Genomic DNA, 12,831 nt, shown 5'->3' on the forward strand with positions numbered 1-12,831 from the left:
AATTTATTACCACAACAGATTTATAGTGTAAGCTATTATATCTGATGAATTTTTTGGTTATACCCTGAATGATATTAGACTATTGATTAACCCCAAGTCCTCCAAAAAATTAATTTACAATTCAATTAATTATTTCCTACTAATAATTTTGAATTAAAAAAAAAATTGTGTTATAAGATTTTGATGGACCTTGATGTTTTTAGGGGATAAACAATTATCCTAATGGTAATTATAATTCAATGGCTTTCCAACAAATGCAGCAGCAACAGCAGTTGCAACAACAACAGCAACAACAAGTTCAACAACAAAATCAACAGTACGAAGCTAATGATGGAATGAGACAGTCTACTTTGAGAAGAAATAGCAGAATTTTGAGTCAGCAAGATCGACCTGCCACGGTTGTCAATGCGCAGTCTTTGAATGATCGGTAGGAAATTTTTCTAATTATTAATTACCTATTAATTAATAATTTATTAAGTATTTTTGATTTAAATCCAAGTGATTAACACATTAATATTTGTGACTAATTTTTTTTTTTTTTTTTTTTTTTTTTTTTAGATTGGATCATTACAAAAGGCCTCCCAGTCGAGATAGTTCTGTCGATCGTTATCGTACGAATCGTTTGCTCGGATCACGTCAACCTTCCGTTGATAAACAATCACAAGATGGTGATAGGTTAGAATTTCATTATGAATTTATTTTTAAACAATTAAAAATAATTTTTCTCTATTTAAATAGAGAAATTGCATGTTTGTTAATTTTATTTTAATATTTTTAAGTTTGAAGATTTAAAATTCGAAGAAATAAAAAATATTTTTTTGTAATTTAAACTCACAAATATTAAAAAAAAATAAAACTGACTATTTCTTCCCGAAGAACTGCAAGGAGCGGAAGTTTAATAAGATCGGGAACACCATTGAACGGATCAGCTGTCGGAAGCGGAGCAGCCACGCCGACTTACGCGCCACCTACAACCAGCCAGTTCGAAGGTGCCCTCCGACGTCGCGGAACCGGCCAGGAAATAATTCCCAGCGCCGTCCAACCAAAGCGAACTGAAAGCTTGTACGTGGCACCTGCCCGCGGTTCCATCAGCGGTGGAGGCGGCGGCGGCGGCGGTAAAATAAAAGTGAGTAATTTTTTAAAATAATTTTTATCTAAAAAGTAAACTCTTGTTTAATAAAATAGCTAATAATTTTAAACTTTCTTTATTTTAATTTAATTTAATTTAATTACTGTGTGTTATGTTGTCATGTGTATTTTGTGCATGCTAACCCAGGACACGGGAGGAACGGTCCCCGCCTTCAACGCAACACCCAAGGCCCCCGCTACTCTATGAGTATTTTTAAATTAACAATAAATATTTTTGAATACTGGGAAAAATGAATAAGAATAAAATTAATATTTTAAAGTTTGTTTTTAAGGTTCTGGATTCATTTTTCGAGCTTGTATTTTTTAAAACATTTACACAATTATTGCCGACTACTTTTTTAAATTATTATAATGCAAACAAACGCCCTCCAAATTTTTTCTGCTGAAATAAAAAATATATAATATATATTTTATATATTTTAAAATGTATACTATTATTATTAAATAATTATATATATATATATATATATATATATATATATATATATATATATATATATATATATATATATATATATATATATATATATATATATATATATATATATATATATATATATATATATATATATATATATATATATATATATATATATATATATATATATATATATATATAAGAGATATATTTAAGTAAGTATATATGGAAAATTGTTGCCCGGTTTTTAAATTATTCAAAAAATTGTGTCAATTTTTATTAAAATAAATTTTGACATAGTTTAAAAAATACAAATAAATAGAAATCGTGATTGGTGTGGAGGCGGGGACCGTTTTCGATAAAATTTTAGAAAAAAAAATAATTTCTCCCAAAATGAATAATAAAAATAATTTTTTATTTTAATTTAAATCTATATATATATATTTATATATTTAGTTGTTATTTATTACTCTCTTTCACACCTTCACGAAGCCTTTTGTCAGAGAAATTATTTTTCTAACGCATGCTATTGAAAATTTATAATAGTTAAATAAATAAATAAATAAAATAACAATTTTAAATCCACACACTTTATATACACAACAATTTTAATGTTTGTATTCGATATTTAATATATATGAATTTATTCTCGTAAAATTCTTGACAATTCGATCCAATAACATAAATATATATATTTACATATTCATATTAACTATAATAAATAATAAAATCGTGTGATTACTGTTGATTCGATGTTTATGAAACGAATTATAAATTATTCTATATATGTATTTTAAAAATGTCCAGAAACTGAAGCGCCTTTATGAAGAAAGAAACGAAAATAATTCAATTATTTATTATTTATTAAATACACTGATAGAAGAATTTTTTTACGCTCGTTGCGCCAACTTTTACAACTTCATCTCTCTCTATTCAGACAATTTTCATAATATATTCTAAACAAATGGCATTTTTTTAAATTGTTTAAAAAAAAATCTATTTTATATAAATTTTCATAAATTAATTTTTTAATAATTTTAAAATCCTTATATCAGTGTAAAAAAATATAATTGATATAAATTTCAATATTTATGTCTGAATCCTAATTACCTGTGATATATTAATATAATATTTTTTGCCGCTTTTTATTCATAGAAAATTTTTTAATTATTTGCAGAGAAAATTTATTTATTTGTTCTGAATTTTATGGCCTAATACTTTTTTTAATTAAAAAAAAAAATAATTTATTAATTTAAATAAAATTTTAAACATTTCAAATTTTCTATGAATACAAACAATTTTTTTTATAATTTATTAAAATAATTTAAAGGCTGACTTTTGTTGTAATTTTATAATTTAAAAGGCTGATTCTTTAACATTAATAATTAATTACCGATAATTTTATTTGAAACTTTGCCTTGAAAAATAAGAAAAAGAAACTAAAGCTTGTCTAAAAAAAAATGAACTCGTCTGGTGAATAAAAAAAAGTGCCAAGTAAGAAACTAATAAATATTTCCATAACTGCAACTAACAAATAAATAATAATAATAATGATAATATTGATAAAGTTATTAATGGAAATCCAGAAAAAGAATCTATATTTATACAAAGGACATTAAATATATGTATAATACACGCGTTGTGTAACATTATATTAATTAATGGAATAATAAACATAATTAACTGCGAGCTTCTAAAATAAATAACAATATTTAATTGCTGAAATTACTTTAATTAAATGTATAGGCTAAAGGTGTAACAAATGTTCATTAATTTTCAGCGTATAATTTCGCACAAACGTATATTAAATTTATAAAATACTTGAATTTATTTTTTATGCACAAGTATGTAATTAAATTTACAGTTAATTCATCAAAATATTTGTTTGTTTGAGATTAAATTAGGATCAAAATTATTAGAAATAATTGTATCGATACTGTAATTAACATTATATTATAAAAATCTGTAAATATGCATGCTGTTTTTTTTTTAACCTGTTATTAATTTAGTTGTAAAAACATTTTTTTTATGTAAAAAGTACTTTTGGACTGACTATTTCTGCTAGCGAGAATAATTTTTATCTATGCGCCGCCTATTGGAATTTTTTTAAATTAAAAATTATAATTCTAGAATTTTAGAAAAATTTTAGTTAGACAAGTTAAATTCTTTTTTAATTTTTACAAAAAAATTATTTTTTGTAGTGAGAAAAATTTTTTTTCAAAAGCCTTTTTTGATATTTTTCTTCTCAAATAACCCTGAAGATCATAAATAAAAAAATTTATTTGCTCCAGGGGGCGCCACTGTCTAATTTCAACGCGCATGCGAAGCAATAATTAAATAAAAATTTCTTCTGTTTAAAAATAGAAGAAATATTTAAAAAAAAAAATTCCAACAAATATATAAAGTACTAAATGATTCATCCGAAAACAATGCGCTTACATAAATAAAGTATATAAACAAAAAGTCAAAGCATTGAAAGATTGTCTCTCGATATAATTTAAATCGAAGCTTCGTAAAAGTCGAGCGAGTGTTATTTTAGTGTATTCTATTTTTGAAATAAACCTCAGACATTGCGCTTTTTAAAATTAATTATTTACACTAATATATACTCAAGTATATCTTCAGAAACATAAATTAATAATTAATCATCGGACTATTCGGAATTTACGATATCTTCGAGGTTTAAAATGATTTTAAAGATATTTATGCGTCTAGAATGTCGAGCAGAAGACAACATTCTTAAATTTCTCAGAGTTTTAAGATAAATAATGGCCGTCGAGAGCGATTAACGAAAAAACAAAATAAATAAATAATAGTTGGTAAAGCTTTCGGCTATTTCGATGTCCAATAAGTGGGGACATCTTCGGGGAGTTGTCTCCTAAGTATCGTGAGTTATTTTTGTCCTATGAGGTACATCTGATCATCAGTCTGTGCTCTAGCTTCATAACTTGAGCTTCTATTTAATTATTTTTTTTTATTTAGCAATCGAAAAGTTTTAATTTTAGAGAAGAAATAAATTTTTCAACTATGGCTTGAAGTTTCCAGAAATTTGTGATTTTTTTTTTTTTTTTTTGGAAATAAATTTTTTTGTAATGTTTCGGACAAGGTGAAAAAGTTCGGAGTATAAATAGTGTAAATTAGGGAAGACGAGGTTAGAGTTAAAAATTAAAAAAAGGGAACAAGGTTAAGATGTTTTGGTCTGAGCCAGATGAAGAAGAAGAAGAAGCTTTGTTGTGTAGTCCGGCTCTGATGGCTCGTAGAGCCTCAGAGTCTTGGATTGTTGCGCCTCCTGTTGAGGTACTATCTTCAATGTTTTTTTTTTTTTTTTTTTTTTTTTTTTTTTTTTTCATTTATATTAAAATTTTCTTTAAATTTAAACTTTTCAGAAAATTAGGCCGGAAAAAAAATTTTTTATCGGTTCGATAGAATTTTTTTGGGAATGCAGATAAATAAAAAAATTTTTTTTGATGTAGAATTGTTCAAAATTAGATCCTCTACAAACATTGTTTCAAAAAGTTTCTTCTAAAATTAAAAATTACCAAGTTACGGCTATTTTTTAAATATATGATCTTCTGAAGAAATAAAAAATTTTTAATCATAAAAAAATGGTTGTATCTCTGAAAAAAAAAATTCTAGAAAAATTTTTAGAGACAAACTTTATTTTAAATTAAATTCTGAAGAACTTTTGTTTCAAACAATTTTTTTTTTTTAATTAAATATTTTCATAATAGAAAAAAAAAAAAGAAAAACTTTAATACCGACAGCTGACAAGACACTTACCGACAGAGGTATAAACTAACTAACCCCCCCCCCCGCTAATTCACGCCACTACCTTAGAAAAACAAAATAACAAGTAGAACTTTTGTATGTTTTTTTTTGTAAAAACCCGTCAGGCCATACCGGTACCAGCGATGCCACTCCAGAGGAAGAAATCGCTGCCAGACGTGTACCAACCAATCCAATTGACAGCGACGAGTCCGCTGTCCAGAGAAGAGGTCAGCGTGCTGAGCAGTATGAGGAGAGAGGAGATACGAAGACAAATTGACGAAAGTGAAAGACTCAGGGCCAATCCCCTTCTGTATCTAGTCAGTCCCCAGGTCAAAGTGAGTTGCTCTGTTTTTCCTTATTTTTTTTTGTTTTTACCAGCCGATTTTTTTACTCCGCCGGTAATCTAATAAATCTACAGTCGGTAAAATTTCTCCTTTTTTTTTTTTTTTTTAACAATATATTTCTTGTTTGTTTCAGGACTGGTTCTCGCGGCAGCAACTAGTGATGCTTGTACTTTTTATCAACATATCATTGGCCCTGATGTTCTTCAAATTGTTGACGTAGCAAATGCTTGTTGATAAATATTTAATAAAATAATTGTATTTTGTAAAAATAATTACGCTTGATTGAAATCTCAAGCGGCAATTAATGTCTGGTAAATATTATTTAGTCTTCTGAAGAAAGACTGTTTTACCGAGATAAGTTTTCAACCGTTGATAAGTTAAATTTTTTTGTTAAATTGCCGAAAATCGGTAATTTTTAACAAGGGGCAAACGAAGATTATTATTTGGGTAATTTTTAAAAGTAAACTACTTACGATTTTTATGCTACGAAAATAATTAGTTAATTTAAAAAAGAGTATCATAAATTTTTTAAAGTTAACAAATTAATTTATTTATTTAATAAATAAATAGGAAATAGGAGACTCAATATTTCCAATTAATAATTTTTAATATCTGTATAAAATATGTATAAAATACAAATATATATATAATATATATTATACATTCGAGGGAAGAAATATTTATATGTCGCTATCATATAAATATAATAATATTAATAATAATTATATACGTAAATCTGTAAATTTGTTGTCGATGCAGTGAAATTTAATTGGAAGTTTATTGATTAATATTAATAATCAAAAATTTTATAGGCAGTGCCTATTGTTATTTATTTAAAAATAATTTTATTTATTATTTTTTTTTTTTTTTTTTTTTTTGATGGTTTTTAAAAATTGTTTGGCTTTTCGAAAATATTTAAAAATTTATTTGTAAATAAAATTAATAAAAAATTTTTGAAATATTTAAAACTTTTCTAGCTTTTTAATTGTTATCGTAAAAAAAAATATTAAATATTGAATATTTAAATGAATAAATAAATTGTATGTTATTTGAATAAATATTAAAAATATATACGAAGTGTAGTGTGCCTTCTTCGCCTTCTTCAAGTTTCCAAGGCACTCAAATACTTTTTGAATAAATAATATTAATATATATATATATATATTTATGTAATTATTAATTTACATGAGGGTTTAACATCATTTGTAATTGTTATAATTATTGTCAATAATTATACAATCGAACATTAAACATTTAATATTGTAATACAAAGTTTAAATAATATTATAATAAATATTTAAAATTATAATTATTGTTTATTTAATTTTAATTTTCAGTTTATATTGACCGGCCACTTGCAACGCTTCGGCAGAACAGGGTTCGATTCCCAGTGCGGAAAAATTTTAAATAAATTAATTGAAGGTTACGTTCCCATTTTTTTTAACCTTCGGAGGACCTTGAATAGCTTCGAATCAAATTTATAAGATTTGAGTTAAATAAATTTAAGATCCTTGAAGCTGTTCACGGACAAATTCCCTTGACAATTTGAAAGTGTATATTTATTTAAATAATTTTTATTATTATTTCAGTTGCGAAATTTTTTTTTTTTCTTTGAAATGACAAGAAATTGAAGATTCAATGGAGTAAAAAAAATTAATTTTCAAGCAGTTTACAGTATAATAAATAATAAATGAATTTAATTAATATCTTTTGTTGGAAAAAGTATTTTTTTAATGGTTGTATGCACTATATATGTGAATATATGAAATAGAGGTGATTCACTTTTATCGATCGGTCGTAAAAATTCTTAGAAGTAATTGCATTACAACATTAAATATTATTATATTGTTATGAGTCTTAATAATAACAAAATTGTTTTTTTTTTTTAAGATTATTATTATTATTAATGTTTAAATTTTTTATGAAAAAAAAAAAAAAATTACCATAAATTAAAATAAAAAAAAATTAATTTAAAAAATATTATTTAAAATCAGAAAACAATATTTACATCCGATAATTGATAATTAAAATCTAAAACATGATATTATGAATTAATTTGCATTTTTATGCATATATACACTAATAAATAAAATCGATTATGTATATATAAAAGAAACTCCTACGTTCAGTGTATTAATAAATAAACACATGAAAGATAATTGAGTAAAAGTAGATACAACAATTCTTTGTCTTAAAAAAAAAAAAAAAAAAACTGCGTCATTTATATTTTTATATCTTTTTTTCTTTCTATTTTTTATTTATTTATTTTTTTTTATCACTTATCACTGCATATTTGAGTTTTTTTTTGTAAAATTGTAAATATTATTTTTTATTTTTATTTAATTCAAGATTTAAGGTGAGAAATATTATTGATCGCAGGTCACTGGCCTGAAGATTATTTTAAATAAATTTAAAAAAATGTTTCTCAAAAAATAAAAAATTCTGAATTTTTTTTTTGGCAATTTTTAAATAAATAAACAATAATTATAAATATTTCCTGATAAAAAAAAAAAAAAGCGCACAAAAATATTGTACTAAATAATTAAAATTTTTCTCTAAACAATTTATAAATGTATTTGTATTTAAAAACATAAAATAAATATTAAAAAAAGAACAGATGATGTAAAAAAAGGTAATTCTATTTAATTATGTTAATTGTCATGTTTTCAATAAATGGAATAAATGAAAATTATAAAACGTTTTCATAAATATATAATTATTAATTATATTACTGGAAATTTACCACCGGACCCTAGTTTATTTTAAATCAGGGATATCTATATTTGTTACATTGTATTTTTTTAATTATCGCTTTTTACATACGCTTCGGAATGTGCGTCAAGTAATTGACCTCAAATGTGTAATTTTCTATATCACTATCTTAATAAGTCAAATAAATAAATAAATAATTCTACAAATCCAAATTTCTTTTTAAAAAAAATAAATTATCGTTTTTTTTTTTACTTTTTAATTATCAATTAAGTAATTTGTGATTAATTATCATTTGTCACAGGTCATGTTTGTTAATTTGGCTGAGTTGAAATTTAAATTTGTATTTTTTAAGTTTTAAACCGGAAAATTAAATTTATTTATTTATTTATTTTTTTTTTTTTTTTTTTTTTTTTTTTTTTTTTTTTTCCAGGGAAAGATTGACAGAAAAGTCATTATTTTGATTGATTTGTTGTCTATTGTGCTATTTTTAAACTAATAGTTAAGTATACTCAAGTTATTTACATGAGTAGTAACAAATTTTGACTGTTGCTATGCGGAACTCACCCCGTAGGTTAAGCCACAACCGATAGATGGGTGCTACGCTGTATTATTTTATTCTATATTCTATATATTATGCTGAACACATGTCACTAGTGAAATAAAATTTTCCGGGGTATAAATAAAATTTTTTCTTAGCTATTGATTTTTTTTTTTTTTTTTTTTTTTTCAGAGTTTTGATCAATGCGTAGAAAATTTGGAATTAAATCTTTTGATTTTTATAAAATTTAATATTTGTTTAAAAAATATTATAATACTTTATATTTTGTAAAACAATAATTAATAAATTAAATTTTAATTAAATAAAAAATTAGAAAAGTTTAAAAAATTATTTTTGGCTAAAATATTAAAAATACAAAAAAATGATAAGAATCCTTTTTATAAAGAATTTAATTTCCTATAAAAAAAAAAAAAAAAAAAAAAAAATCCTTAAAAAATTTTACTGTATTTTTAATCCTTGAATAATTATTAAATAAATGATAATGATTAAAAATTTTACCAAGTAAAAGTAATTATTGTTTCTAAGGACAGAAATACATTTAAAAATAATAATAATAAAAAATAAAAAAAAGAATCAATAATAGGAAAGTAACTAATTAGCTTTCCCAGGTCGTCGGCTGAACTCTCGCGATTCTCTATTAACGACCTCCTAACGTGCACGTGCACGTGCGTGTTCTGACCTCGTATTATTGTTCACGCAATTCTCGCATGCATCATTATATACATATTTTATCTATATCCCTCTCTATAAATTGTATACTTAAACATCCACATATCCGAACAATTTACATGCATATATACAAATTAATCTATAGATACAATACTCCGTAGACTAAACTAAACACCGCAAAACTGTTTAGACTTCTAAAACATATAGCTAATGAGATTGTTAATAAACGCAAGTTTAATTGCATACGAAGATCTATATGGCCGTAAGTAGCCGTAAACCTTCGCAGCAACAAGCTGAGACCTGCGTTTATTTATATGTATACATATAAATATATATATTTTCTATATACATAGAGATAGAGATGACTAGCCAACCTACACGCATTAATTATCTCACTCTGAAAAATGAAGCTCCTATCTTTATTCTGAGCTAGCGCAGTGAGTGAAGTTTTTTCCACAATCTACAATTGAACCTCTATGATTCTCAACACACTTCTCTCTCTCTGGTTTCAGTTAAATAGTATATTACACACCGAGGGAAGTAAAGTAAGAAATGTCTCAGATCACATGTAATTGTTGGCCGAGGCGAAGCCGAGGTCAACAAACATGTGATCTGAGGCTTTCTTATTTACTTCCCGAGGAGTGTATACTATTTTTTTCCCTGACGAAGGTGTAAAGCGGAAACTTTGTTTAGCGCAGCGGGGCTAAAGTTGACGCTTTACACCCGGAGGGGAAAAAAGATGTTTTTTTGTCGGTCGGTCTTTATTTAGATTTTTTACCGAGCTGTGGGTGTGTTAGACCTCAAGGCTGTTTTATGCTACAACTCTGGAGTAAAGATTCTTTTTGACCTTATGTTTATATCCGAGATTACATTTTAACAGTATTGTCCTCTTACTCTAGAATAAATAATTACTGAATTTTATTTTGGACTTGTGAAATCGATTTTTAAATAATAATAATTTAAATTTATCATTGTAATTTTTAAAGAATATTATTTAATAGTTTTTGATGTTTAATTTCAAATTCTGATATAAAATTAAAAAAGGCCATTCGGCAGCCGAAATGGAAGTAGATTTCATTTATTTAAATTTTTATATTTTAATGAATTAAATTTATTTTCATTACAATTATTATAACAATTATGTTACATAGTTGTTATTTATTTATTCAATTTAAATGCCAAAGCAATCGCCGAATGGCAAAAATACAAAATAGAAGAGTATAAAGTATACATGTAAGAGTATAAACAGATCTACTAGATATTTTAACAAGTTATTAGTAATTACATATAGCTTATAATAATCAATTCTGTATTGTTTTGATATAATTTTGTGAACCTAAAAAAATTGTGTTACACATCTCGCTAGACATTTTTATATTTTTTGCTTCCAATAATTTCTCTGAATTATTTCCTAAAAGAAAAATCTATCTTTCTTTAATTATGAAAAATCTATCTTTCTTTAATTATGTTTTTTTATTTATTTACTATATATTTGTTACCCCTTAATTATCACTTACTTTTCATAAAGAATATGGAAAATATATGAATGTGTACACTCGATAAGAAAGTCATCAATTTTATCATAGTCATTACAATAAATGAAAAAAAAAAAAGGAACGGAAGTACTATACAGATGAGTAATTACAATTTAAAAAAAAAAAGTATAACTAAAAAAAAAAAAACAATAATGAATAATTCATTTTTTAATTATTTCAGTTTTTATTTGAGTAAGAAGTAAATAAATAACTGGAAAACATAATAATATCAATTGATAGATATGATCAAAAGATGTAAAAAAATTGGATTATAGGTGAGAAAAAAAAAACAAGAAAAAAAGAAGAAAATAAAGAATGAGAAGCGTCAGGAACATTTTTTTTGATTGATCAAGAATGAGACCATATGTACAAGAGTTAAATATCTATACAATTGACTGGAAATTATAAACAAAATGTAAAATAAGTAATGATAATAGCAATAATATACATCTTCTGTTACAATAATATAATGACATCAAAACGAATGCAAAAGTAAAATTTCATTAAATCTGTCTGAAAAAGTAGCTAATTTTTAGCTTAGACTGATAATAAGGTACACTAATTAAAGCTTATTTAATAAGCTTTCAGATGCTCTTTATAGAATTGTGATAAGATATCGCGTTCAATTGTAATTGCACGGAAATACGTAAAAATTGAAAATTTTTACGATTTTTGAAAATTTTTGAATTGCCCTCATTTTTAAACTAATCGACAGATTTGGCTCATCTTAGAACTTAACCTCGGAAATCGTCCTAAGAATAAGTATGTTACGTTTTATTGAGATCCGTATAGAATTACGGGAATTAGAGAAGAGACACTGCCGATAATATCGTGTATATATATATATATATATATATATATATATATATATATATATATAAACTTTTGAACCATATGCATTTTCTGAATCCGCTGGACGAGCTGAGTCGAAATATAGCAAAATTTTTCAAAAGTTCCGTCATGAGGACCAATGCAATAGTTAGATTTTTATGAAATCTACTAAAAACTAAAATTTCCACTTTTAAATTAATAATAAGATCAATTGAAATCTCTGCCAATAGCTTAACTCGTGTAATAATAATAATAATAATAATAATAATAATATTTTTGCGCTTTAAAAATTATTATCCAACATTAGATAAAAATAAAAAACAAAGTAAATCATAAAAAAAAAAAATTATGACGCATTCTAAATGAAAAAAATAATATTTGCGCGGTACTTTTGTTTAATTTGCGTGCTTACACGTGTCGGTACTTGCTATTAGTTTGCTGTATATAGTTTATAAGAGCTTCAAGGTCATTTGTTAGTTAAACTTTATACAAATCCATTAAGTTAACTTGGGCAGAGCTCCATCACATTACAACCATCAGCAATTAAAATTATCTTGCAACTCTAATTTCATCTCTATATTTAAAAAAAAAACTAAAACAAAACAAATGTCAAAAAAAAAAAAAAACAAATCATTGACCCAACAGTTTGCTTTTTAAAATTATACTTGCATAACTAATTATTGCATCATTTAAAAATTTAAATTTTAATTTTTTGTAACAGTAGCAATTAATTTAAAATTTATTAAAATTTTTCTCAAGACTTATCTCTCTCCACGTGCCGTGATAAAACTTTTTTTTCTTTAATTAAAAAACCTTTGTTGTCATTCAACAATTTCAATTTCACAA

General features: G+C 24.5%; 2 protein-coding genes across 8 annotated transcripts in view; one reads left to right on the forward strand and one right to left on the reverse strand.

Moving 5' to 3' along the window:
- The window catches only part of LOC141527821 (uncharacterized), a 15,121-nt gene extending 8,133 nt beyond the window's left edge, over window positions 1-6,988 (forward strand). For 4 of the 7 annotated variants that reach the window (XM_074243491.1, XM_074243492.1, XM_074243493.1 and 1 more), the window contains 6 exons: window positions 1-27; window positions 204-427; window positions 559-675; window positions 877-1,126; window positions 5,461-5,670; window positions 5,813-6,988. The exon at window positions 1-27 is cut by the window's left edge and continues 51 nt beyond it. In XM_074243491.1, the coding sequence (XP_074099592.1) occupies window positions 1-27; window positions 204-427; window positions 559-675; window positions 877-1,126; window positions 5,461-5,670; window positions 5,813-5,899 (915 nt within the window). In that variant the 3' untranslated portion in view covers window positions 5,900-6,988. Of the gene's footprint in view, window positions 28-203; window positions 428-558; window positions 676-876; window positions 1,127-1,276; window positions 1,535-3,903; window positions 4,865-5,460; window positions 5,671-5,812 lie in introns of those variants that run through there. The other 3 variants (XM_074243495.1, XM_074243494.1, XM_074243497.1) reach the window with 3 other exon arrangements.
- The window catches only part of Akt (AKT serine/threonine protein kinase), a 49,298-nt gene that overhangs the window by 21,302 nt on the left and 15,165 nt on the right, over window positions 1-12,831 (reverse strand). The window lies entirely within an intron of this gene.

Source organism: Cotesia typhae, unplaced genomic scaffold, assembly GCF_013202065.1.
Source record: "Cotesia typhae breed Kobodo isofemale line unplaced genomic scaffold, CoteBio_Ctyphae contig_413, whole genome shotgun sequence".
NCBI classification, from domain to species: Eukaryota; Metazoa; Arthropoda; class Insecta; order Hymenoptera; family Braconidae; genus Cotesia; species Cotesia typhae.